Genomic DNA, 26,892 nt, shown 5'->3' on the forward strand with positions numbered 1-26,892 from the left:
AATAAAATAAAATAAAATAAAATAAAATAAAATAAAATAAAATAAAATAAAAAGATCCCTCTAGCTCTGGTATTAAGGATACACTGAAGACACCAAAGGCATTAGCAAGGAGAGCTGGCAGGAGGCTGTTGTGATAACCAAGGCAAGAGGTAATGGGGGTGGGGGTGGACGAGGGTGGTGGCACTGGAGGTAGCTGGAAGACGTGAGCTTTGGAAAGGACAATAATGACAACAACCAGCATCTACTGAGAGCTCACCATGTGTCCGTCCAGCATCTTCTACGTACTTTATACCTTGTATGGTAGTTGAATATTCACAGCTTCCCTACAAAGTAGGTGCTGCTAGAATCCCAACTTTGTGGGCAGAGACCCTGAGACTCAGAGAGGAGTGACTTCCTCAAAGTCACACAGCCTGTAAGAGGCAAAGCAAGGACATGGGGCCCCAGGAGATGGGACAGGGATGAGGACTATAACCAGAGCCATGTAGTGCCAAGAGGAATCCAGCAAAAGTCAGGAGCACAAAAAATGGCTTTAAAAAATATCTCAACTATGCATCCACGGCCTAATTTTTAGGCACAAAGGCCAGATTGTCCCGGGAGCTTCATCTCCCCAAAAGTAAATAAGACTGAATGTCAATTCTGGAAGGCATGCAGATTCTGCTATCTAGAATCCTCACCTACCTCTAGGTTCTAAAGTAAATTCTTTAATGGCTAGACTCAGAGCTTACAATGGCTAAGAACACACTGGCTACAGTGACAATGAAGCTTGGAATCTCAGAGATCTAAGCGTGTATACGAGTTTATTTCTCAATCGGTAGCTGGTGGTGGGTCCCACTTCATATAGTCATCCGGGCATCTCCTGTCTCCTGAAAAGAAGAGGGAACACAAGATCGCAGGGGAGCTTTCCTGGGCCAACCGTGAGAGCGATATATGTTACTTCTATCCACTTCCTGTTGACCACTAAGCCACACAGGTGCACCTGGATGCAGAAGAAGCTGAGAAACACTGTCCCTGGCTAGGCAGCTGCTTCCCACAGACAACTCTGTACCGTGGAAAGAGAACAAGAGAGATGGTGGACAATAAGCCTTCTCTGCCACACTGCTTAACAAGCTGTTGGGAAATAAACCCTGAGGCCAAAGACTAATGGTGGAAGTGCTGAGAGATCCCAGAGCAGTACCTGAGTAGGGCAGACATAATCCAAAACGATCAGGAGTATTTTATAATCCTTCTCCAGACGTTTCTAGCATCACTCAATCACACAATTTCAGAGCAGGAAGAAGCTTTGGAGTTTTTAGGGACTTACACCCTCAACTGATAAGTCAGGAAGATGCTGCTGAGAAGGGACGGACTTGGTGAAGATCACAAGCAAGCCAGGAACCATGCTGGATGGAACCCGGGTCTCCTTGTCCCACAACTGGCTCTGGACACCACGTCCTGCGGCAGCTCAGACCCACACCAGGAAGTAATATCTTGGCTCTTGGTTCACTGAAAAGCTGACAATTTGTTTTCTTTTATATTTATTTTAATTCCAAAGGATCAAGGAACACAGTACTTGGGAGGTGGTTTGTTAGGGTACCATTTCTACTGATGAGCAGAGTAAAGACTAGAATTACTGTCCAAACTTGCCTCTACCCTGAGGACAGTATCCTGGGTTACGAGGGTCCTTGCACAGTGATTTCTATCGCCCTAAATGTTCAGGGAATAAGAGCTGAGGATAAACCAGGGGGCACTTTCCTAACTCAGCAACCCCCTGACAGCCACCACCAGCAAGAAAGGGGCAGATGAGGGTCAAGGGGTGGCCCACTCCATTCTGGGGCAATGTCGCATCTTTGACCAACACCTGGTAACGCTGGGGGCAGAACCAATCTTGAGGAGCGGTGAAGTTGTGTAGCCTTTTGGCACGAGACTCGTGCTCCACGGGGCCTTAAATTTTGGCTGCTATTAAATAGCAGACTTGGCGAACAACCTAGGTGAAGCTTTGCCACAAAAACTGACTTTGACCTTGAACCACAGGGTCCTACTGTGAATGGAAGGATTGCTCAGGACCCCGACACTGCTGCCCACCTGGCTTTCTATATCAACTGCTGCCAACCGCTCCCCCCACCACGTCTGCCCAAACCCACCCTTTGGCATTAGGTGATGGAGCACATGGCTGCCCCGTGGGTCACTGCAGTTGGCTTCCTGAGCCTCAAGCCAGGTGGACCCTGCTTCCTCCACTTCCACCACCCCTTTCAATCCTGGTGTAGTTGTGTGGACCTATGTGAAGCCGGCTGTCAAGCAGATCTAGGAGTTTGAACACAGCCGCCCCAAGGCATGTAGCCTTTTTGAGACTCAGTTTCCTCAGCAATAAAAATGGAGGTAATAATTCCTCCCTCTGGGGAAGTTGCAGATTAAGTGAGATAGGGCAAATCAAGCACCCGGCCCAACAGGTGCTTGGACCTCCCCCCCACTCTCCAATTCCATCTAATGCGTCACATAGTCCCAAGGGGATAAATGGAATGTCCCCTCCCCCCCTCCCCCACTGACTTCTGCAGTGTTTCTTGGCCTAGTACTGCTCCTCAGGTACCCTGGACCCATAGAAATGGTCGGCGAAGTCATCAGGCACCTCAGTGGACCCCCAAACTTGCCTGGTAAAAGATCATGAACAAAGCTGACTCCCATAACCCAGAAAGAGACTGCCCTGTCCCAGGCAGCTTTCCTCAGCAATACGCAGCTGCCCTTGGCCTCCACACACTTCAGCTGATTCCTTACAAATCACAAACAACTTTCTTCGTTAAATACAAAGATTCTACCAACAGGTTTGCCTCCGGATGGCAAATCTGCCAGCATTTAGGGTGAATCAAACATATTTACTTTTCAGATGTTAGGGGTTTGATAAAATCCATAGTGCCTTTGGCCTCAAGCCCTCTTCCTATTAATTATTAAGCCCTTGTGTGTTTCGAGGGTAATTGAATCCATGTTTCTAATTAGTTTACACTTAATTCATCAGAACAATTTTTAAAGGGCTGATGGATGTCCCAATAAGCCTCACGGGCAGTTTAATGAATCTTTATTTAAAAAGAAATTGGACACACACCAAACTGTTAACAGCAGTTACCTCCTGGGAGTAGGGCTGGGACAGGGGCCTGGGGAAGGAGGAACTTACCTTGTTTTACTCTATACACCGCTGGAATGCTCGACTTTTCTAAAGTAGTGAGTGCTTATTACTTTCACTATTTTAAAGAAACTGCTTTAAAAGGAAAACGGAATGAATTTTTAAAAAGGAAATGAAATGAATCCAATGTAGTAAGAAAGCATTTTGGTGTGGGGGAAAACATGCCTCGTTTCTTTCTGGCTCTAGGAGACCCATGGTCCACTCCTCCTTTAACCCCCGGTAGCTTAGAGACCTCAGATGCTTATCTAACTCTTGCAATGAAAATTAACACTGCTCATTTCATGGGGGTGCTGTTGAATGATTAGATAACACATGAAATCCCTGCTTAAATCCTTTTGGGGTGTCCCCACTTCCCTTAGAATACATGACAAGTTCCCTGGCATGGCACATAGAGCCCCTGATGATCTGGCCTGGCCACACCCGTAGTTCTCCACTACAATCTCCCCCAGGATGAACCCACTTTCAGCCTGCACCTCGCCTTCTCTTGATTTTACCTGGACCTCTACACACGCTATTCTCTTGGTTCAAAACACTGTCCCCATCCCACCCTCCATGCCCTTCCTCTAGAGAGCATTCATTCATTCATTCCCTGAATATTTGTTGAGCACATACTAAAAGCCAGGCCCTGGAGGTACAATGGAGAGCAAAATAGAAACAGTGTCTGCAGTCAAGGAGTATGGGCATAAATCAAATAATCACACATATGCACATGTAAAACCATGAAGGAGGGATACACGGTAATCTGAGGAGGGTAATCATAGGAGGATCTGACCAGGTTGAGAAGTAGGAGTATCTCCGAGGAGTCCCTGAGTGAGGAATTGACAAGTGAGTTGAGGTTCGAAGAGTGCGTAACCAATAACTAAGCAAAGGGGCAGATGGAGGGAGGGCATTCCAGGCCGATAGATCAGCATCTACAGAGAGCTCCCCGGTCATAGCGTGTAGCATCGTGAACTAGCATTGCCTCTGTATTTATGTGTCTCCCCAAAGAGACTGTAGGCTCCTTGGAAGCAGAGGCTGTGTTGCGAACCGCTGTATCCCCAACACTTGGTGTTACTGGTAGGCATCCCATAAAGGTTGAATAAACGGAACGAATGAGTGTCTTGCATGGCGGCTGGCCCATGAGAGGTGTTCAGCGTCACCATCTCTTCTCTCCCCTTTCCAGCATCCTCTCCCTGTTTCAGTCGTGTACAGAAAGAATGCTCCCTCCTCCCCATGGGCCGTTCCAGCCGCCTCCCACACACAAGAGCACATTCTCAAGGCACTCCGGGGAGAAGATTCTCCAAGGACAGCCCTACTGATGTGCAAGGAACACTTTTTAAGGAATCCAAACAAGACAGGTCCTTCAGGGGCCTCTGCTGCGATACATATTTATAAGAAGACAGTAAATCTGGCAAATCTGTGGATTTTTTACAACTTCCAAACAGGTGTCTAACGCCAGTTGAGTGAAATCTGCAACCAGCCCCGAATGACTTAAATTGCATTTCCACCTTAGGCAGATGACAGAATGCGTATTGCCAGTAATTGAGGGAACGAGTTGTAGTGTTTCCCATAACTTGAGCCCAAATGTCTAAATTAAGGGATGCTTAGCTGTGCTTAACTGGTGCAGTCATCACCAGCGCTCTATAAACCCTCCAATAGGCGGTGATGCTGTTTATTAGCAGCGTCTCCGTAGATTACGTCTGCCTGCGTTTCATTAGAAAACTTCATCCCGCATTAAAACTGCAACGCAAAAGGATGTCTGCCAGCATGGAAAGGCCATCTAATTGTGCCAAAGCAGAGATGTGGGGATTGTTGCAATAATTCATCCAGGCAGGGCTGACACTGCATTATCTGGAAGGCTCTTTGTTCTTTTCTTGCTCATTTCCAAACTCCTACAGGCTCCCTGGCTCTCAAGACCAGCTTCTACTCTCGCTTCCCACCCTGATCCATTATGAGAAGAATCTGATCAGCTTCTATTGTAAATTTAATTTCAAGCAGCCAGACGCTGCCTTCTGGCACCCTGGGATGTGGCTGCTTGTGAATAGCTCTAGATGAAATGTGAGATGCTTTCAAGAAGATGGCTCTGAACTCCTGGTGGAGAAAGGGAGTCGCTGGGAGATGAATGGCATCTGCATATAGAACGAGCCGTGCGCAGTGTGTCTACTGGCACGTCTTCATTAACGATGCCAGGTGCTGCTGTTGGCACAGAGCACCACTGAGAGCCGCCCATTTTGCAGTAGAGGAAACTGAGGCTCCGACTCGGATGGGTTGTTTCACTTGTCCAAGGTCCCTGACATTGAAACAGGATTAGAACCTAAGTATGTCTGATGCCAAAGGCCTTAACTCCTCCATCGCCTACATCAGGATTTCTCAACCTCAGCGCTCCTGGCCTTTGTCCTGGCATGGCAGGATATTTAGCAGCATCCCTGGCCTTCACCCACCAGATGCCATAGCCCCCTGTCCAGTTGTGACACCCAAAAATGTCTCCAGACATTGCCAGATGTCCCCTGGGCGTTGAGAACCACTGCTCTACCAAATGACTTATACATTTACTTGGGCGGGGGACGGGGGGGGGGAGCTTTGTGAGTCTTTTTGCGTAATGGTGTTTCCTGATTTTCTGCTACAAATATACAAGTATTCCTTTTGTTTATCTCTTATCAAAATTCAAAGTGGTTTACACACATTATCTATTTTAATCCTCACCAACCAACCTACGAAGCAGATATTGATACACCCATTTCTAGATGGGGATGCTGAGGCTAAGAGTCAAAGTGAGTGACAGATGCCCAGCGGCTAAGGAACAGCTACAACTCAAGCTCATGTCCTCACTGCATGGTTCTGCCACAGCAAAGCATGATGGAAGCCCTGACTTCCAGCCTCAAGTTGCTTAGAATCTAACCAGGAAGGAAGCTTGTTGCTCATAACACGACCCATGAGCAAGCAGCTGGAGAAAAGGTGAGGTTAAAGGGGGTTGGGGATTGGGGTGGGGAGGTGACTCTTCAGCCTTTTGCTGGAATACATGCATAGGGTGAAAAAAGATCGCTGTTAGAGTAAGAGAAGAAAAGAGAGATGCGTTCAAAGATGCATAGACAGCAGGACTGCAAAACTTAAGCCCATCAAGTTTTAGACAATGAACGCAGAAAACCATGAACTACGCAGGCAGAGAGAAACCTGCTAGAGGCTTCTTGGTGGTCCTGTCCCACTGCTGGGCTACCACACGCTCAGTGATACCACCCACAGTGAGTGACTGCCCTGAGCCCAACTCCTTTTTCAGTGTCTGTGCTCCACACCTGCAGTCCTGTGATCTAAAAAGTCCAGTTAGTAAGTGGGCCACAGATGAAATGTCAGGACAGTCACCAAAGCCCTCTAGAGCAGTCCAACTTCCTAGGACCCAGGCAGGGAAGGATGCTCCTAACACTGATGGAGCACTGAGGGATCTGCAGAGGGTGGCTGACCTATAACCACGTCGTAAGATGGGCTGTGTGACTTCCACTTTATAGATGAGGCTCAGAGCCGCCAAACCTTGCACAGATCACAGCGTTAATAAATGTAGAACCTACCTGCGTATAAATCGAGGCCTGCCACAGAAAAACAACATGCGAGGAGGTGGCCCTCCTGTTCCACAAGACGAATAAATTAAAACGTCAGTACAGAAAAGACCCGGCTATGCCGTGAGAACACATTTTACTGGAGACTGGAATTCACCGCACACTGATCTCTCTTGTTTTCTGCTTCCAAGCCAGACACTGCAGAGTCATCCTCCACCTCTTTCTTCTTCTTATTTCCACTCCACAAGTCCTTAGAAATCTGCCCTTAGCTTCAGGGACAAGGACAATTCCTTTTCATTAACATCACACAAAGCCACGCCCATCTTCTCTCTTCATTGATCTAGCTCAGGCTACGTACGGCTGTCGCCGGCCTGGCCTGGCAGTCACCAGCCTGGCCCCCAGTCCAGTGTATTTTCCCCACTGCAGCCAGACTGTACCAAAATCCTCCACCTAAAACCTTCATTTGGGAGCACCTGGGTGGTTCGGTCGGTTAAGCGTCTGACTCTTGATTTCGGCTCAGGTCATGATCTCATGGTTCATGGGACCAAGCCCCATACTGGGCTCTGTGTTAACAGCACAGACCCTGCTTGAGATTCTCTCTCTCCCTCCTTCTGCCGCGCTCCCCCCCACCCCCGCTCGAGCATACTACCTCTCTCTCTCTCTCCCAAAATAAACAAATAAACTTTACAAAAACACCTTCCTTGAAGGGCATCTAGCACACACCTATAGCTAACATCATACTTAACAGTGAAATACTGAGTGTTTCAAGGTCAAAAGCAAGGCAAAGATGTCCAGTCTTACCACTTCTAGTCATGATCATACTGTAAGATCCTCTCTAGTGCAATTAAGCAAAAAATAAATAAATAAAAGACATCTACATTGCAAAAGAAAAACAAAAATATTTATTCACAGATGTAAAAAAGCATCAGAACTATTAATAAGTTCAGCAAGGTCACAGGACATAAGACCAACAATCAGAAAGCCAGTTGTATTTCTATATATTAGCAGTGAGTAATCCAAAATGGAAATAAAATAGAAAATAATTTGGGGTACCTGGGTAGCTCAGTCGGTTAAGCGTCTGACCTCAGCTCAGGTCATGATCTTACAGTTTGTGGGTTCAAGCCCCGTGCCGGGTTATATGCTGACAGCTCAGAGCCTGAAGCCTGCTTCAGATTCTATATCTCACTCTCTCTCTGCCCCTCCCCTGCTCACACTTGGTCTCTCTCTCTCTCAAAAATAAATAAACATTAAAAAATATTTTTTAAAAAAACAATAGCATCCAAATGAATACAAATCTAAAAAGAAATTTCCAGTTCAAGAGGGAAATTTCCAGTTCAAGCCAAGCCAATGTGTTAAACTCTCCTTTAATCTGATCCCCTAAGTTCTTATGGAAATAATCAAAGGTATATTAAAAAGAGCCAATATAAATGTCCATTCTGGAAAGTATGAAAAAGAGGCAGGTATCTACATGCTACAAACACTAAGGAATTTCTACAGGTTACCGTGCCAGTAAGACCTGATTTTAAAAAAAGCCTAGCCAGACAAGATGTTGACAGAGAAATACACCTTAAAATGTGTTCTGAAGAAGTAATTTAGCCACTAGTTGAATCAAAATCACAGAAAAGGCAAAGGCAAAGAAAACGTGCACTTGAAACTACAGAAAAGGATGGGGCACCTGGGTGGCTCAGTCGGTTACATGTCAGACACGGTTTCAGCTCAGGTTATGATTTCATGGTTCATGGGATTGAGCCCCAGGTCTGGCTCTGTGCTGACAGTGCAGGGCCTGCTTAGGATTCTCTTTCTCCCTCTCTCTCTGCCCCTTTCCCGCTTCCTCGAGTACTCTTGCTCTCTCACAAAATAAATAAATAAACTTAAAAAAATGTTTTAAAAAAGAAAGTAGAGGAGAGGAAATAATAGTAAGAAAACTTTAAAACAGAAAGCATGAAATATTAGACTAGAACAGACATATAGGTTATCACCAAAAAACTGTGAGTAGGTTAAGCTTTCCTGTTAAAGAATAAAGACTCTCAGTAAAGGTTTTAGAATAAGAATCCAATGATATTTTGGTTTTTTTTTTTTTTCAACGTTTATTTATTTTTGGGACAGAGAGAGACAGAGCATGAACGGGGGAGGAGCAGAGAGAGAGGGAGACACAGAATCGGAAACAGGCTCCAGGCTCTGAGCCATCAGCCCAGAGCCTGATGCGGGGCTCGAACTCACAGACCGCGAGATCGTGACCTGGCTGAAGTCGGACGCTTAACCGGCTGCACCACCCAGGCACCCCAATATTTTGTACTAAGAAATATACCTAAAATAATGACAGAAATATTCAAAACAGAGGAATTGGGAAAGAGGGGGACCCAATAAATGCAAACCTAAAAAAACAATGAAGGCGACTGTATTAGCATCAAAGTAGAATTTAAAACAAAAAAGTTGGGGGAATAAAGATAACTTTTATACTGAAAAAAAATCAAGTTTACTCTTCAGATCTAATGTTGAAACATACATGCTGAAGAGTATAGCACCAAAATATATAAAGTAAAAACTTAGTAATAAAAGGGGAAATTGATAAGAACAATGGCAAAAATATGGGAAAAAATGTATTGCTTATCCTTGACAAACATCATTCAGAAAATAAGAAATTAGAAAAACTGCATAATGTTAATAACATGAATTTTTCACATATGTTCTTTCAAATACTCATAGAACACTCAGAAAAATGATCTTGTGCTGTGGGGAAAAAAGCCAACAAATTCTCCAAAGTAGAAATCATCATCTGATCATAATGCAATACAACTAGATAATAACATTTTAAGTATAAAAAATCTGAGGGAAATCGGAGGGAAAAAAAGTCCCAGAGTCAAGGAAGGCACAAAACCACAATTAGAGACTCTTCCTAAATTAACGACTATCCATCAAAATTTATGGGATATGGTTAAAGTTATACTTAGGGGAAAATGTCTCTTAATGTTTTTATTATCAAACAGGAAATAATGAAACTAATTCAATTCATGAAATCAGCAAAACAGCAACATTAGCCTAAGGTAAGAAGAAGACAATGAATGAATAAAGATGAAAACAGAAATGAATCAGAGAACAGAGAAAGAATAAAATTGATAGCCCTACAGGTGGGATGTTTAAAAGACCAATAAAATAGGCAAACTTCTGACAATACTAACTGAGTAAAAAGAAAGAAAACACAAACACACAGCAGCAGATGCAAGAAAGAAGGTGTGTTCTCAGACCCGTCGAGAAGGGAAACCATGTTGATTCTAAGCTGAGACCCTTGACGATCTCCATAAATGGATGATTTCTTGGACAAACATACAGATAGAAACTGATTCCTGAATAAGAAGAAAACCCAATAACCATGCAAAATCATGAAAACATTGCACAAGGACCCCAGCGAACACACACTTGCTGTCCCCGTCCCCCACCCTTAAAGGAGATCCATTCCCAAACTTTCCAGGAGTTGCATATTCCACTCTTTCCTGCTATTAGGACTGCCCTCTGGGATCACATCCCCTCTTGGTGTCCTCCAAGGGGTGAGCTCCTCTGGCTGTGGGGGCCCCAAGAGGCACAGCACTCTTTACAGCCCTTCCCCTCTGCCAAGCCTGCATGCCCCTGGCTACGGAAATGAACTAAACTGAGCAGATCGGGAAGGTGACAGGAAGGGAGAACCCAAGCAGGTAGTGGGTAGTGAGGGCGCAAACGTAGTGAGGGTGCAAACCCTGGGAGCCTCGTCTTCAAACACGGCTTGTTGGCCAGAGTGGGCTGTGTGGGGGCCGGAAACACATCCAGGGCCTCCCCTACCAACATCACCCCCCGCCACCCTTCTGGGCCAGAGCAATCCCCCCACCTCCAGTGGGTCTTCTGTACTTCACTCTCAGAGTGAGCAAACCCAACATCGGAAAACAGAGGTTTGACCACATCCATGTGGACGTAAGCGTAAGGAAAGCTGGAACAGAAGTGGAGGCTGCCTTCCGCTGTCCACATCCCAACCAAGTACCCCACTAGCCTTCCTATCTTGCAACGTCATTCAACATTCATCAAATGTAGACACAGGTGCCCCCAGATGGTGTCACCTGAGCTCAGCATCTGATGGTGAGGACTCTCTCCCTTGCAACCTCATCCAGTCTCATGGTGTTATACCTCAAGTCTCCCAATTTTTTATCTCTAGCCCCAATGTCCTTGAACTCTAAACTCACATATTCACATCCACACCTGTCTCCCACATTAGCATGTAGCCTCAGTGAAGACAGCAGCTTTGATTTGCTCGCTGCTACATCCCCTGCACCCAGGCCAGTGTCTGGAACATAAGAGGTGCTCTTGAAATATTTGTGTAATGAATAAGTGAAGAGGACTCCAGTCTCTTCCCCAAATTTTCACTGAAGACCTACTGTGTGCGGAAGCTGCTGAATGTCAAGGTAAGATGGATAAGCCCAGGTTTGTTCAGGAGGAACTACTAATCAGAGGGGTCCCAGCTGCCCCCACTCCCGCTGCAGGCTGGGAAGCCTCACCTCCATGCTGCCCTAAGAGTGCAGGGGGTGGGAGAGAAGAGGGCTGGTGCTTCCCTATAAATGTTGTTTGTGACCCTGCTCTGGGAGCTAGCAAGCTGAGGGCACAGAAGCATCTTTAAACAAAACCTTGAGAGTTAAAGCACTCGCCAGGAAACCAATCATTACTGTTCCATTCATTAGCACCCTGAGCTCCCCAGGGCTTGGCTGGTAAACCACTAACCCTTTGGCTCCCTGAGGAGCCCAGAGCCTGACTGGCAGAACCCAGACAAGGCTTGCCACAGAGCACGGCAGGCCACCAGGCCAGCAAAACCTGGAGTGCTAGGACTCTTGGGCCTTGACCTTCATCCCAGACAAGTCTGGACAAGCAGTAGCCTCCCTTCCCATCTCCCTCCTTGATGGGAACTCTCCCCCTTGGGAGACAGCTTGGGGGATGGGGTGCAGGAAAGCGCTCTCCATAGTTTTCTCTTCCAATAACCAGGATGGGGTTTGAGAGAGTGGGAACTTTGCCCCACGCAAACATAAGGCAAATTCCAACAATCCATCTTGATGGTTTTCAAGTACAGGATGTAAGAGACATACTCACTATTAGCCTATAGCACATATCTGCTGGGCCAAGGGGAGAGAATAGATTTCCATGTGTGCAAAGAATATACACCAATAGATATACACACATACACATCAATCCATGCAAAATCAGTCTCCATAGAAAGACTCAGATTTCTCTGTAATCCCTTGTGTCTTCTATCTTATCTTCCCAAGTACACTACCATCAGTCCTGCCTACTGGGTACTTCCAATCTGGAGAAAAGAATTTGGAAATATAAAGAAAGCCTAAGGAGTTGAGGGCAGACCCCATAAGAACAGAGGTCTTTGTTGGCAAGCGAGCTTGGCTCTCAGGGCCCAGCTGGTGGCTGCGGTAATGAGCTCAGGGGGTACCTGGTTCGCAGGTTCTCTGGCTGGGGCGGGCCATCAAACACCGACAGGACATCAAAGTCCTCCTCCAGGGCGAAGGACTGGAACACGAGCTGGATCCTGTGCTGGTCCTCCGCCGTGATGGTCCACGTGCAGTTGGCGTAATTGGGGTAGCCATATGGGAACCCTGGGCTCTCAACTGTCCCATTGGGACCCTGCAGTTGGAATGTGCAGTTTTGGCCTGGGAAAGAGAAAGAGCACAGATCAGTATGGCCAGAACTCTTAGAAGCTTCCAGAGAAACGGGAGGAATATTAACCCGCTTTTCCAAGTGCTTCCCAGGCCACCCCAGGCGTGGCGCAGAGGGAGGGAAGATGGATGACAGATGGAGCATGAGCTTGCACATGTCATGCACTGTGCAGGTGATAAAATGTACATCATTGTACTTCAGCATCAGAATGACTGTGAGGCGAGGAACTGAGGCTCAGAGAGTTGAAACTAAAAGCAACTGGACCGGGCAGAAGGCAGGCTTCTCCTCTGGAACATCAAATGCCAGAACGATAATTCGCAACCTTCTCCGTTTTCCACTCCCAATTCTCCCAGCCCCTCCTCTGAGCTGCTGCCTCTCCTCCCACTCTGCACAGAACACAAAGCCACAAGGGGGAATCCCTTGGCCCCCTGATTCCAAACCCATCCAACCTGCCCCACGCCGTCCTCCTTCTCACTGTGGAGGAGCCACCCCTGCTCCAATCTAAACATGATCATCCCCTGTGCCCTTCAGATCCCATCCCCATTTTACCCTCCAGAACCTGATTCGTGTTCCTCTCTTACATATGCTACACAGGCTCCATCATTTCCTCTCTGATGAAGCCTTCCCATCCTAAGTGTGCTCAGGACTCCATCACTAAGAAAACAATTCTCACCAAACACCCTCCAGCCCCGTCTCTCTCTTCCCCTTCCCTGAACGATTTCTAGAAAACACAATATGTCCATACTTTCTGTCTCCAATTTCTTACTTCCCACTCACTCTCCATCTCTGTCACTTCTGCCTTCAGGTCCTATTGATCCACCCAAACAGGTGTGCGAAGGTCACTGATGGGTCCAGCGGATGTTTTCCAGTCTTCACTTTAACAGACCTCTCTCTCTGCTGCCTCTAAGGCTGTTGGTCATGCACACCCTCCTTCTGGAAACACTCCTGCTGGGCCAGAGCATCTCAGACTTCACCGTGCATGCACACTGCCTGGGAGCCTGGCTGAAATGTGAATTCTGACCCTTCCAATGGACAGCATCCTGGTGGGGCCAGAGGCTGTTCCTCTCACTGGACCCCCAGTGATACAATGACGCTGATGGTTGGGGACCACACTTGGAGCAGCGTGGTCCCAGGCTTCCTCCCATGCCACCACCCACTCCTCCTTTCCGTCCCCTGCTCTTTCTCTGGCTCCTTTCCAGGCTCCGTGTTGGGACCTCTCCTCTGTGTCTAGTCTAGAGGACCTCCCCATTTGCCTGCTAACAACCTACAACATCACAGTGCAGGCCAGACTTCCCTCTGAGCTCCAGCCCCGGCATCTCCTTTGGGATGCTCAGACTAGTGATGTCCCCCTCCCTCCATCTCCTCTGGCCCCTTCCTCTCCATCACAGCCCCACAGGCATCTACCACCCTGTCCCCTTCACTCCTGCCAACTCATACCAGTCTCTCCCTTGGACTGCATGATAACCTCCTAACTGGCCAACCATGTTTACTCTGGTCCTTGCCAACACTGCAGCCAGGGGCGTCTTACTCAAAACAGACATCTGATCTGGTTACTTCCCCTTCCCCCTGACCTACACCAAACCTTCCGTGGCTCCTCGTTGCTGTTCAATAAGGAAAATTCACTTGTAGACCTGGGAGGGTCACTGCATGGTCTGGCTCTTAGTGACCTCTTAGACCCAGTGTCCACTAGCTGTCCAGTCAAACCCCACTCTCTCAGTCCTTTGTACCAGCCATACTATCTTCCTGCACAGCCACAGGACCTTTGTATATGCTCTTCTCTCTTCCTAGAATACTCTTCCCTACCTTCTGTGCATATTTGTCTTTCAGATTTCAGTCCAGTGTCTCTCCTTGACTAGCTCAATCCCCTTATTACATGTTCTCATGATGCCATAACCTTTCCTTGATAGCACTTATCATAGAAGCAAATTTCCATGCTTCCATGTGATTATTTCATAAGTATCTGTCTTCTTGCCAGGCTGTAAGCTCAATGAGAAGACAGACCATATGTGAGTTTTCCTGTCTCTGAATCCACACCCCAAGCTCAGTACCACACACATGGTAAATTCCCAATAATTTAATATATGTCTTCTATTTAGTGAATGTTTGGTTAGACACTCTTCTAAGAACTTTACACATATTGAGTTGTTTAAGCTTCACAACAGCCCTATAAGGTGAATACTATTAATATTACCTCCAGTGAACAAATGAGAAACTAAGGCAAAGACATACTTAGGAATGGAGCCCAAACCACATGATTACTCACAGATGGGATTCACACAGGAGCAGCCACTTGAGACCCACCTCCTTAACTGTGATGCTGATAAATGGACTCAACGCTAATTTTTTTAAAGCCCACTTTAGGGATTAACTGACAAAGGACAGTTAATCTCTGAAATGACTTTAATATTGAGAGAAATCTCTTAACACAAAGTATCCCATTAAAAAAGAGAAAAAAAAAAGCTAAAGTCTTCTGAATAAATGCTAAATGGGCATTTAATAAAATCAGACATGTAACCCTGATTAAAATAAGCACTTGGAACTAGGAAAAAAAAGATTTCCTTATCATGATAAAGCATCCATTTTAGAACAGTAACCTACATTCAAACTTATGGTGAAACACCTGATTAAGATCAGGAATGAGACAGAAATGCTACTCTCACCTGTTGTGAGGTTTCATGGCTTATTGGAAGAGAGCTAACTCATGTGATACACATACACACACACACACACACACACACACACACACACACACACAGAAAGGAGCAAGAAAAAAACATGGTTTGCAAATGATATTTTAGTATACTCGAAAACAAAAAAATCAATTATAAAGCTTTTAGAACTAATAAAAAAACTCAGCAAAGAAGTCAAATGCAAAGTAAGTTTACAAAATCAATACCATTTCCATATGCCAGTGGCAGATAAAAATATAAAGAAAAATGTTCTTCTTTATGATAACTACAAAATGCATATACTACATAGAAATAAACTTGGTAAGAAATGTGCAGGCACTGTCTGAAAATAACTTTTAGAAAGGGATTTAAAAAAATTCAATAATTGAAGAGACATAACGTCATCTTGAGCGGAAAGACTAACTATTGAAAGGTTAATTTAGAATATTAACCTTTTGAAAAGTTATTGAAAAGTTAATTTACAAGTTTAATACAATTCTGACCAAAAGCCCAATGACCTGTTTTAAATTTGGTAAAATGATAGCTAAGTTTAACTAGAAAAATAGATGGCCACAGACAGTGCATATTTTTTGAAAAGGCAGTGAATGCACTATTTTCCTTTGGCAAGATACTAACCAGAATTACCAGATGATGCTTCTGAAAATAGTGGGGCAGTGGTCTAAGAGGGGAGAGGCAGAACAGGAAATAGTATTGCAGAAACAGCAGAAATACACATAAAAACTGAAATACCTATAGGACAACATTAAAAAATCATTGAGAAAAGAAAAACATTTTGCATGGTCACCGACTTAACTGGGAAAAGAACTGCTACCTCCTCAACTCACACCATCTACTAAAACAAATTTCAGATGGAGAAAAGAGAAGCTAAAACAAAATCAAGCCAAAAAATAATTAGAGAAAAAAAAAAAAAACATAGGCAAATAACTATCTCACTGATTTTCCGAACAGAAAAGCTGTGGAAAATACTACCAGCTTGATAGTTTTATGCAAAACGTATATGTGTGTCAAAAATAGAAACAAAAGAGAAAGGGATACAAAAATGTTCGGCACAAAAGTAATAGCCTTAATATACAAAGAACTATTGCAAATCAATAGGAAAACAACAAGCATTATAATTGAAAAATTGGACAAGGTCTTGAACAAATTAGGTTACAAAATAAGACATAAGTGGCCCAGAAACCAGAAAAATATTCAGCCACAATAAAAATGAAATAAAGCTTCAAAGGAGCCCCTAGTCCACTCCCCTGAACTCCCCCTCACTGGTACAGGCACCAGATCTACTCATGTGTCTAAAACCTGGTGATGTCATTGCATTATGTCATTCACTCATTCATTCATTCGTTTGTTAGTTCCTCTAGATTAGACCCTGTGATGGACCATGGGGCCCAGATCCTAGACCAGACATAAGCAAATACACCCACGTGGGGGCTGCACAGAGTACATCTGGAGTATAGACCCTACAGATAGCACACCTTAAAGGCCACTCTCATCCATGTCCTGGACAACCACTGATACCAACATTTACCATTATCCCCAGCATCCTGGGCTGCTGCCTGGGCTCAGACCTGCACAGATCTACCATTTCTGATTCAGGATCCGGGTATAAACAGTACTCCTGCTATGGAGAAAGAAGTGAAGGGGCTCAGAACAGAGCCCCTTTCCACACACAGGGCCAAGAAAGGTGATACAGTAGGGGGCAGGAAGAATGGCAGGAAGAGAACCAGAGGGCAGTTCCACACAGGAAAAGGTAACTCAGTGTGTTGAGCACCACAGACCAGGCTCAGATGACGGTCTTGGGCAAGGTCACTCAGTTTGATATCTGAATGTTCCCTCCGGAAGTAGATTGCAGAGAGTGGGAGCTTTGTCCTAGTTCCTGCCGTATCCCCACTGCCTAGAATTCAGTAAGGATGTGCTGAATAGATACATAAATTTCAGCAAAGGCAGGAGGCAGGAGTCAAGGTGGACCGAGGCCAGAATGTAGCAAGTAAAGGCAAGATGGACTAGTGAGAAGGTGGAAGCCATTATATTTTAAACAATAATTTATACATTTTGCTCATTGAAGAAAATTTGGGAAATATAGGCAAGGATAAAAAAGGGAAAGCATTATAACCTCACTTTCCTCCCAGAGACAACCGCTGTTGAATGTTTTCATTTTTTTTCTAGATTTTTCCATACATATTTCACATTGTGGAGCTAATACTGTGTATATAATTTTGTATGCTCTTTTTTCAGTAAATTATTCTTGTCTCAAATTACAAAAGGCAAGGTGCATTTGTAATATACACAGATACCCATATATGCAGCACAAAGACATATAAAGAAAAATTGATCTCCTATCTCTCTCCCTTCCACCCAATCCAAAGTGACCAGGCAGGTATATGTCCCTCTCCAACCTTCTCCACTCTTGTGCAAACAAATGGATACATTCCGGGAGAATTTTTATTATTTTGTTTAAAAAGAGATTCTGGTTTAGCTCATTTCTCTGCAACGTGCTTTCTCACTTAACAATACGTCAGGGACATCTTCCAGGCCAGTAGATACATATCTAACTTATTTTTTATATAAAGGTGTAATATTCCACAGCATGGATGTACCTCAATTTATTCAACCACTCCCCTCTTGATGGCCATTCAGGTCATTTCTTGGTTTTCTTGTGCAACAATTCAGTAAACATTATAACATGAGCTTTTCCCCCAAGATATTCAATCTGTTCATAAACAGCATTTTAAATGGACGCATAACATTCCGGTCTATGGTTAAACTAGAATTTACTCAACCATTCTCCCAGTGTCAGACATTTAAATTGTTTCTGAATTTTTTTTTTCTGTTATAAATAAGACCTGGACACTTAGTAAGGTCTGATGACAGAATGAATGTTGGTCAGTGCAGTGGAAAATGCCTTTCCATGGCCAGAGTCCCAGAACAAATGTTCACTTATGCGGTAACCGCATCCAGCTTTGGTTTTGAGGTTGGGGGTGGTGGTATTGTCCACATTAGGCTGGCTGACCTCTGTGGCAGGCACTGTCGGAGACAGATAATGCTAGAAGCCTGACTCATTAGGAAGTCTCCCTGAAATCAGATGTTCATTAGTGAATTGAGAAAGCTGTAACCCAGAGAGCAGCCACTCCGGATTGAAATGCTGATAGAGTGGGGAGTCCATGCCAAAAGGGTCCAACATCCTTTCAAGCCTACAAAATGCTGAATTTCTGGGGCGCCTGTGTGGCTCAGTTGTTTGGGCGTCCAACTTCAGCTCAGGTCATGATTTCATGGTTCGTGGGTTCGAGCCCTGCGTTGGGCTCTGTGCTGGCAGCTCAGAGCCTGAAACCTGCTTTGGATTCTGTATCTCCTTCTCTCTCTGCCCCTCCCTCACTCATGCTCTCTCTCTCTCTCTCTCTCTCTCTCAAAAATAAAATAAAAACATTTTTAAAAAATTAAAAAAAATAAAATGCTGAATTTTTACTAAGAAAAGGGCTACCTGTTCTTTACCTTTTTTAAAAGAATTATTTTTTTTTATTTTTTATTTTTATATGTAATTTATTGTTAAATTGGTTTCCATACAACACCCAGTGCTCATCCCAACAGGTGCCCTGTTCAATGCCCATCACCCACTTTCCCCTCTCCCCCACCAAAAACAAATTACTATTTTAATTCCGGTATAGCAAACATACAGTGTTCTATTAGTTTCAGGCATACAATATAGTGATTCGACAATTCTATACATTACTCAGAACTCATCATGATAAGTGCCCTCCTTGATTCCCATCACCTATTTCACCCATCCCCCACCTCCCCTCTGCTAACAGTCAAGTTTGTTCTCTACATTTAAGAATCTAATCTTTTTGGGGCGCCTGGGTGGCTCAGTCAATGAAGCGTCTGACTTCACCTCAGGTCATGATCTCACAGGTCATGAGTTTGAGCCCCACGTCAGGCTCTGTGCTCACAGCTCAGAGCCCGGAGCCTACTTTGGATTCTGTGTCTCCCTCTGTCTGCCCCTCCGCCTCTTGCACTCTGTCTCTCGCACTGTCTCAAAAATAAATAAACATTAAAAAAAAAAAAAGAATCTGTACTTTTTGTCTTTTTTGTTTGTTTCTTAAATTCCACATATGTGTGAGATCATATGATATTTGTCTTTCTCTGACTGACTTACTCTACTTAGCATTATAACGTCTAGCTCCACCATGTGTTGCAAATGTCAAGATGCCATTCTTTCTCGTGGCTGGGTAATATTCCATGTCTATATGTACCACATCTTCTTTATCCATTCACCTATCCATGGACGCTTGGATTGCTTCCATAGCTCGGTTGTTATAAATAATGCTGCAGTGAACATAGGGGTACTCGTATCTTTTCAAATGAGTGTTTTTATATTCTTTCTTCTTCACTTCTAGTGACCAGAAGAGAATGCTGCTACGGATTGTAACCTGAGGGCCCTTTGCATCTTTTTCTCTGTACCCAGGATGGGTTGCCTTCATTCACCCATGTCTCTCTCCAGTCAATGTGGCTTCCAGACACAGCTGAGACCCATTTCAGGCCCCAAGGAAATCCTGAGAATTAAACACTTTGGGTTGTTCTTCATGCATTTGTTTTTGGATGATTTCCCTGTGACATACTTCCACGAGTGCAGGTTACTGGGTCAAAGGGTATGACCATTTGTGATGCTCTGGCTCTGGATCGCCCAAGCACTTTTTAGAAAACATACTCCACTTCTGTCCTCAACCGCCATGCCTACGAATGCCTACTTCAAGCCATCTTCACTCACACTATGTATCATCTTATTGAAAAGTTTTTCCCTACTTGATAGTGAAAAAAAAAAAAAAAACCCAAGAAAACAACTATGTTGCTTTATTTAGCATCTCTTTATAACTCAGATTCAACATTTTTTTCAACTTTCCCTAATAATTCTAAATCCTCCATTTGGGAACTATCTGGAGAAATCGTTGGCTCATCTTCCACTGTGGTGTTTATTTTTTCTTACTGATTTACATATTTGTATCCTCTACACATCACACATACTACATATACATTTGTGGCCGTTTTGGCCTTTTAATTTGAGGATGTTTGACCTACAGAGCTTTCTAAATTTTATGTACTTAGATCTTCTGTAAGTTCTTACTATTTTCTTACCAATTTGTACTAACTCTTTAGAGGATCCAGATTTTACTCTTTTGTTCTTTTTGTTGCAAATATTGTTTTCTACCTGGCTGTGTGCTTTGGATTTTGTTTAGATTTTTCATGTAGATTAAAATGTTAAGTTTGCAAGCAGCAACATTTACCTGTCTTTTTCTTGTTAATGTTTCTCAGGAAGACCTCTCTAGTAAGACTGGTTGGCTTCTCATTTCCCTCAACATAAAAGCTATAGCCCTTGCCATTCAAAGCCCTACCCGAATGGACATCCCACTGCCTCATTCCCATAATCAGCCATGCAGCCTCCAGGCTATCCTTTCCTTAAGCCCATCACACACCCACCTTGGAACCCTTGAGTCCAGAAATGTCTTCCTCCAGTAGCCAGGTGACCCACTCCCTGGCTTCCTTCAGCTCTGGAGTCCAATATCACCTCCTCAGAGACCACCCAACATATAATCCAGGCTTCCCTACTTTCAAAACAGATGCTCTAGGTTCCTGCTTTGTTTTTCTCCATAGCATTTAGCACCCACTGCCATATAGTTTCCTGTTTATTTCCTACCCTTTCCCATTAGATTGCCATCTCCATGAGAGCAGAGGTGCTATTTTGTTCTCCGCTCTATCTCCAGCTCCCAGACCTATACCTGGCACATAGCAGATGCTTATAGAAGTATTGTTGGTTGAATGAATTAATTAATAAATATTAATTGCCCACCCAACTCTCTGTGCTTGGGATGCTCTCTCTCCAGTCCCTTCACCTAGCTGACTACAGGTTCTTTAAGACTCCTTCCCTCCTCCAAAAAGCCATCTTGGAACCCGCAAGACAATGGCATGTATTTTTCCTCTACTTGCTAGTCACTCATTATGAATATCCTTGCCTTCACCAATGGTGACATAATGACATGTAATTATGTGGCTTCGCCATCAGTAGATTCCTTGAGAGTTCATTCATATTTTTGTGTCTACCACTTAGTTCAGTACTTGCCCATTGTAGACACTCAGTACATACTGTGGGAATGAATGGAGGAGTGAAATGAATTAATCTTTGTGAAATACGCAGACAACACCTTCCAACTTCATTTGTCTGTGTATTTATTTATGGCTTATTGGGGAGATGGCTTAGGAAAAGGTCAAAAGTGTGGGTTTGGATGCAAAAACCTTGGGTGCAAATTTCAGTTTTTGCCACATAATACTTGATGTACACTTTATGTAAACCCTTTAAGCTTTAGTTTTGACATCTTTAAAATTAACACTCACTTCCAGGATGGTTTTATAGATTAATGTGATAATACCTGCTAAATTGCTAAATGCTCAGACGGTACCCAACACACTATAAGTGATCAATAAAAACCAGCTAATCTTTCAGTAAAGATTTGTACTTTTCTTTATATAGGTCCCAGTCACATCTTGTTAAGGTTGTTCCCAGACATTTTATGCACTTTTTGTTGCTCTAGTGAATAACATCTTTTCCCATTATTTTATTTTTCTAGCTGGTTATTACTGATATACAGAAAACCTATTGATTTTTATATATTCATCTTGCATCCAACTGGGTTTCTGAACTCTTATTAATTCTAAAGATTTCCCAGTTGGGTCCCTTGGGTGTTTTAGGTACACAATCATGTTGTCTACAAATAATGATAATTTTTAGGAGATAACTCTTTTGAGAAGTTTGGCAGGAAAATTCAATTCAATTCTGCAAATATTTATTGACTGATAAGGTCAATTTTGGACAAATTTAGTTGGAGAAGCCAGTGGGACATCCAGTCGGAGATGGCCAGAAGGCAATTAGGGCTGTAGACTAGAATTTGGGAGTGCACACTGGGCTGAGATATGGATTTGTCGAAGCCATGTAATTAATGAAACCGCCCTAAGAGGAAACTCAGAGGAGAGCTACAGATGTGGGGCAAATCATTATGTCCACTGAAGTTGTCTCGCCTGCCACACAGAGAGCCAACTGTGCTCCTCAAGTCTCCAGTTGGACTCTGGCCCAGTTGTCTACGTGCCCTCTGGCAGGGGCACCTTGTCTGAACAGATGGCAGGAGCAGGGGTCAAACAGTATCTTTGGCCCTCTGCAATCACCCTTCAGGAGCAGGGTAGAGACAATGGTTGTGGAGATGCTGGCATTGAGCCTCATCTTAGCCCCTCTCCTCTACACACGAGCTTTGGTCACACCAAACAGTTCATCATCCGCAAACACCCCAGGCCCTTTGAGGCCTTCACAATGCTTGGCCTGGAATGCCCTTCCCCTTCCTTGTACACCTAGCAAAACTTACTCACTGTTCCAAATTCAGTTCACATACTACCTCCTCTGAGGAGCCTTTCCTAGTTTCCTGGGAGGTTTCTCCCTCCCTCTCTCCCTCCTTCCATCAGTCTTTTCCCCTCTTCCTTTCTCTTTCCCTTTTTCCCTCCCTCCAACCCTCTCTGCCTCCCTCTCACTCTCCCTCCCTCCCCGCAACAGCCATTGGCCAAATTCCAGGTCTCTTCTCTCCTCTCTCCCAGTTTGTGTCTTTCAACAAAACAAAAATGGTCTGCTACTCTCGCTTAAACTCCTTCAATGGCTCCTCTGGATAAAGCCCTTAACCTTACATACGGTGCACAAGACACCCCTCCCCTGCATGAGCCAGACCCTTCCCCTCTCCCACACTTCACTTTTTGCAACTCTTTCCCTTAAATAGCACTCCAGTCTAAGCCAGCCTCCATTTTGTTCCTTTAATGCTCCGTGCTCCTTTGCTCACTCTTGAGTCTTCAAACCTGCCATTCCCTTAAAGCATCTTTTCCCCATCTTCTGGTCTGGCCAACTCCTATTGATCTTTTAGGTCACAGGTCAAAATTTATCACCCTACACGAGAGACCCTCATGCACCACTGCATTAAGGTGAATTGTCCGCACTCCAACACACATCCAAACACACACACTGCCATGTGTCCTCACAGTACCCTGCATCTCCACCGTCACACGTGGCATATGTGTCTTCCCTGACAAGTGTGGGTTCCATGGGGTAGAGACCATGTTCTGCCACACTAAAACTGATCCCCAGAACCCAGCACATTGCCTGGACACCAAGTGCCCAGTAGAGATGTTCATAATGGCTAGACCTTGCACACGAGCCTAACAGGTCACGCATCCTACTGAAGTGCAGACCCAGAGCCCCCCCCACCCCCACCCCCAGGGCCCTGCCTCTCTCTGTAATCCTGGTAGACATTGCACCAACACCTGGTAGACATTGCAAATGTGCATTAGGGTTGGACAAGGGAATTATCACAGGTGTTTCTGACGAAGTTGTGCATTGATTTTTTTTTTCTTCCTAGAGATCTTAATCAGAGAAATGTCCATTTCTCTGCGATATGTGTGATAGTCTAGTCCCGGGTTTCTCAGCCCCGGCATTGCTGGCATTTGGGGCAGAATAATTCTTTGTTGTGGAGGCTGTCCTCTGCATCTAGCATTTTTAGCAGGATCCTTGGCCTTACCCACTTGGCCTTGCCAAGTAGCACCTCCCAGTTGTAACAACCCTAAATATCTCCAGACATTGCCAAATGTCCCATAGGTGGAAAAAATCTCCCCTAGTAGAGAGCCACTGATCGCATTCTTTGCCATTTTGGAGTTCCTAATGAAAGCTACAAATACTCTCTAGAATAATATACACAGGAGGCTAACCCTCCATCTTTTTCATTCACTTCAAAGGATTCACAGACCTACACCAGAGGCTCTTCACCTTTGTTGTGGCATGACCCTCTTTGGCAGCTTGATGAAGTCTTCACAAATGATGTTTTCATTTTTTTAAAATTTTTTAATGTTTATTTATTTTTGAAAGAGAGAGACAGAGCATGAGCAGGGCAGGGGCAGAGAGAGAGGGAGACACAGAATCCAAGGCAGGCTCCAGACTCCAAGCTGTCAGCACAGAGCCCGACATGGGGCTCGAACTCACAAACCTCGAGGTCATGACCTGAGTTGAAGTCGGACGCTTAACCTACTGAGCCACCCAGACACCCCACAAATTATGTTTTTAAATAAAATAAATGTTTTTAATGAAATAGATGTTTAAAATAAACCAAAATATATAGAATTGCAAAGGAAACCGATTATATTGAAATGCAGTTTTCAAATTATTTTGAAAATTTGTCATCTGGTCATACAGGTACTCCCCTATTAATGCAATATTAATAAGATCTAGCAGTGGGCCTGATAAATACTGCAGTTCAAACCATAAACGCTATTTCTGGATGGTTGCAACAACTGTATTTTCAGGTAATGAAAATACCTGTGATTTCATCAGTGACAAATTCATAAATACTGCTAACACTGCTCTGCTCTGTTGCTTATATTCATCATTGGTAGAAATGCCAAGGCTCAACAGGAAATTAGTGAAAATAAAGATGCAATTTTCATCATCCCAGTTAGGAAGCCCCTAGATTCTATCAAGAACCCCAGAGATCCAAGCAAATTCAATCTTTCATTCAGCAAATCTGGGGAGGGTTACTTAGTTGCAGGCCACCTGGTATGGGGGTGAGGGGATGGGAAGGATGGATTTTGTATAAAGTGCTCCATGCCCTCAAGGAGTTCACAGTGGGATACAGAGACAGACACACTTGGCCCATCTTCCTAACTCTCCACTGAACAAGTGGTTCAGGGACACCTCATTATGGGATCCCAGGGGAAGAGCGGAGAACACATACACACGAACCCAGAGAGACTAGTGCTTTTGTGCAGGTCTGAGAAGGAAACCAATGTTCATTCACATGCCTCACCAACATTATCTCCCCAACATTTGCAATGACCCTTTGAAATGACTATTACGTCCCACCCCACCAGTCTACACATGAAGAAACTGAAGCTCCTCAAGGTTTAAACACATTCAAGGTCAAACAGGCAGAAGTGGAAGAGCTGGGATTCAAACCCAGGTCTGCGAAAGCAAAGCTCAAGTGCCTCTCTCTGCCAGGCTGCGAGGACTCCGCACACCATCTGGGGACACACTTCCAAAGCTATAGTCCTGTTTCCACGCTGCACCCAGCACTGGGGCAGAGCCTGGGATTTATTGAAAAGAGCTTAGTGCAGCTGCTGTGCCTCAGGGACATAAAAACAAAACAGGGTCTCCCTCCTCTCAAGCTGGGGATGCATCCAGAAAAGGTATGAAACAATGCACAGCAGATGGGGTGAGGCAGCAAGCTTGTCCCTGTACCACATCCAATTGCTCTGGGGAAGTAATCCCATGCCGCTCAGCTTCTTAATTCTACCTCCAGGCTCTCTGATTCTCCTGGACATGCTTAACACAGAAGCCACCACTGTGTTCCAAATATGATTTTCCCTGCCTGGCGATACACAGGCAGCTCATTTGTCATCATTTTGAGCCAACACCAGCCAGGGGTTGTTTATTATGTTGACAGGGAATCCTGGACCAGCAAAAGGATCTCTGCATTGCTGATGGCAGAGCTTCTCATTCATCAGGTTGTACCATATCCCTGGATCAGCATGGAGACGAGGGACCAGGTATATCTGGGGACAGATGCCTTCTGCCAGGTTGGACCTGCCCCTGGCCAGGTCTTTATAGAAAACACAGGGAGCTAGCATTGAGTTCTCCTCAGCTGAGAAGACATCTGAGCTGTGACTTTGACTCAGGGGATTGAGCACAGGGGCTGACACATAAAAATTCAGGTCTTAGAAAATGCTCAATTCACTCAGTGACTCATTTAAAAAAATAGTATTGAGCACCCACTGTGTTCCAGCACTATCCCTGGCCTCATGGAGTTTAGTCTAATAATAACAGATTATTAAACATTTCTCCTTTATGAAGAGCTTTCTCATGCACTTTACAGCTAACAAGCTTTTTCCATCCTTGCAACTGTATTGGATAGGTACTATTATGATTCCCATTTTACAGGAAATAAAACTGAGGCCCAGGAAGGTTAAGTAACCTGACCAAAGTCAGACAGCTGATAAATGGTAGACGCAGGATTCAACCTCAAGCATTCTGGTACCAAATTCTGCCATCTTAACCACTTCTCCATGGATGGATGGATGGATGGATGGATGGATTGGGGGGTGAGAGGCATGGCTAGATGCTTATGTTGGCCAATGTGATAAGATACATCTCTTTCTACATCATGCTTATAGGCAAAGAACATTGCCTTGGGAAGGCCTTTACTCAAGTGTCCATCACCTCAGCTGGAACTCCTGGGTTTCTGCCCCATTGCCTTCTTTTTAAGGCTGATCCCACTACAGTGAAGCATCAGAAGGGAGTCTACACGAGGAATTCTGTACACACTGTACTTCCAAAAAGAAGAAAGAATGTAACCTGGGAAACAAGTAAATTATCAAAAATATGTGAAGCCAAGTTTATGCCTTTGTCTCTCCCACTTGCCTAATCACCTCATGATGGCAAGGACCACATCTGATTCACTATTAAATCCCCAACATGGGGTTTGTCATTTCATAGACATTCAGCTAATATTTATTGAATAAATAGATTAATATGTCCAGTTGTCATCGGTGCCTTTTTTTTTTTAATTTTTGCTTTTTATGTGTTTCTCTATTCATTAAAAGCGCATGGTTGCTGTTTTATATAACACACACATCCACAGGGGAACTGGCCTCATCCCTAAGGGAAACAACTTCAAGCCCTTTGCCCTTGTGTGACTCATATTTGAAAATTAATTTTAAAAAATGGGGGGGGGGGAAACATGGTGCAGTGGAAAGATTCAGAGCCTAGGCTCTTGACTCTGTTTTG

General features: G+C 44.4%; 1 protein-coding gene across 1 annotated transcript in view; it reads right to left on the reverse strand.

Moving 5' to 3' along the window:
- Window positions 1-13,141, reverse strand: part of CSMD2 (CUB and Sushi multiple domains 2) — a 553,689-nt gene extending 540,548 nt beyond the window's left edge. The window contains exons 1-2 of the mRNA XM_040455784.1: window positions 13,135-13,141; window positions 12,134-12,398 (exon numbers count right to left, since the gene is read on the reverse strand). Of these exons, the coding sequence (XP_040311718.1) occupies window positions 12,134-12,398; window positions 13,135-13,141 (272 nt within the window). The remainder of the gene's footprint in view (window positions 1-12,133; window positions 12,399-13,134) is intronic.
- Between the last annotated feature and the right edge of the window lie 13,751 nt (window positions 13,142-26,892).

The sequence above is a fragment of the Herpailurus yagouaroundi genome, unplaced genomic scaffold (assembly GCF_014898765.1).
Source record: "Herpailurus yagouaroundi ecotype Mexico unplaced genomic scaffold, PumYag 77, whole genome shotgun sequence".
NCBI lineage: Eukaryota > Metazoa > Chordata > Mammalia > Carnivora > Felidae > Herpailurus > Herpailurus yagouaroundi.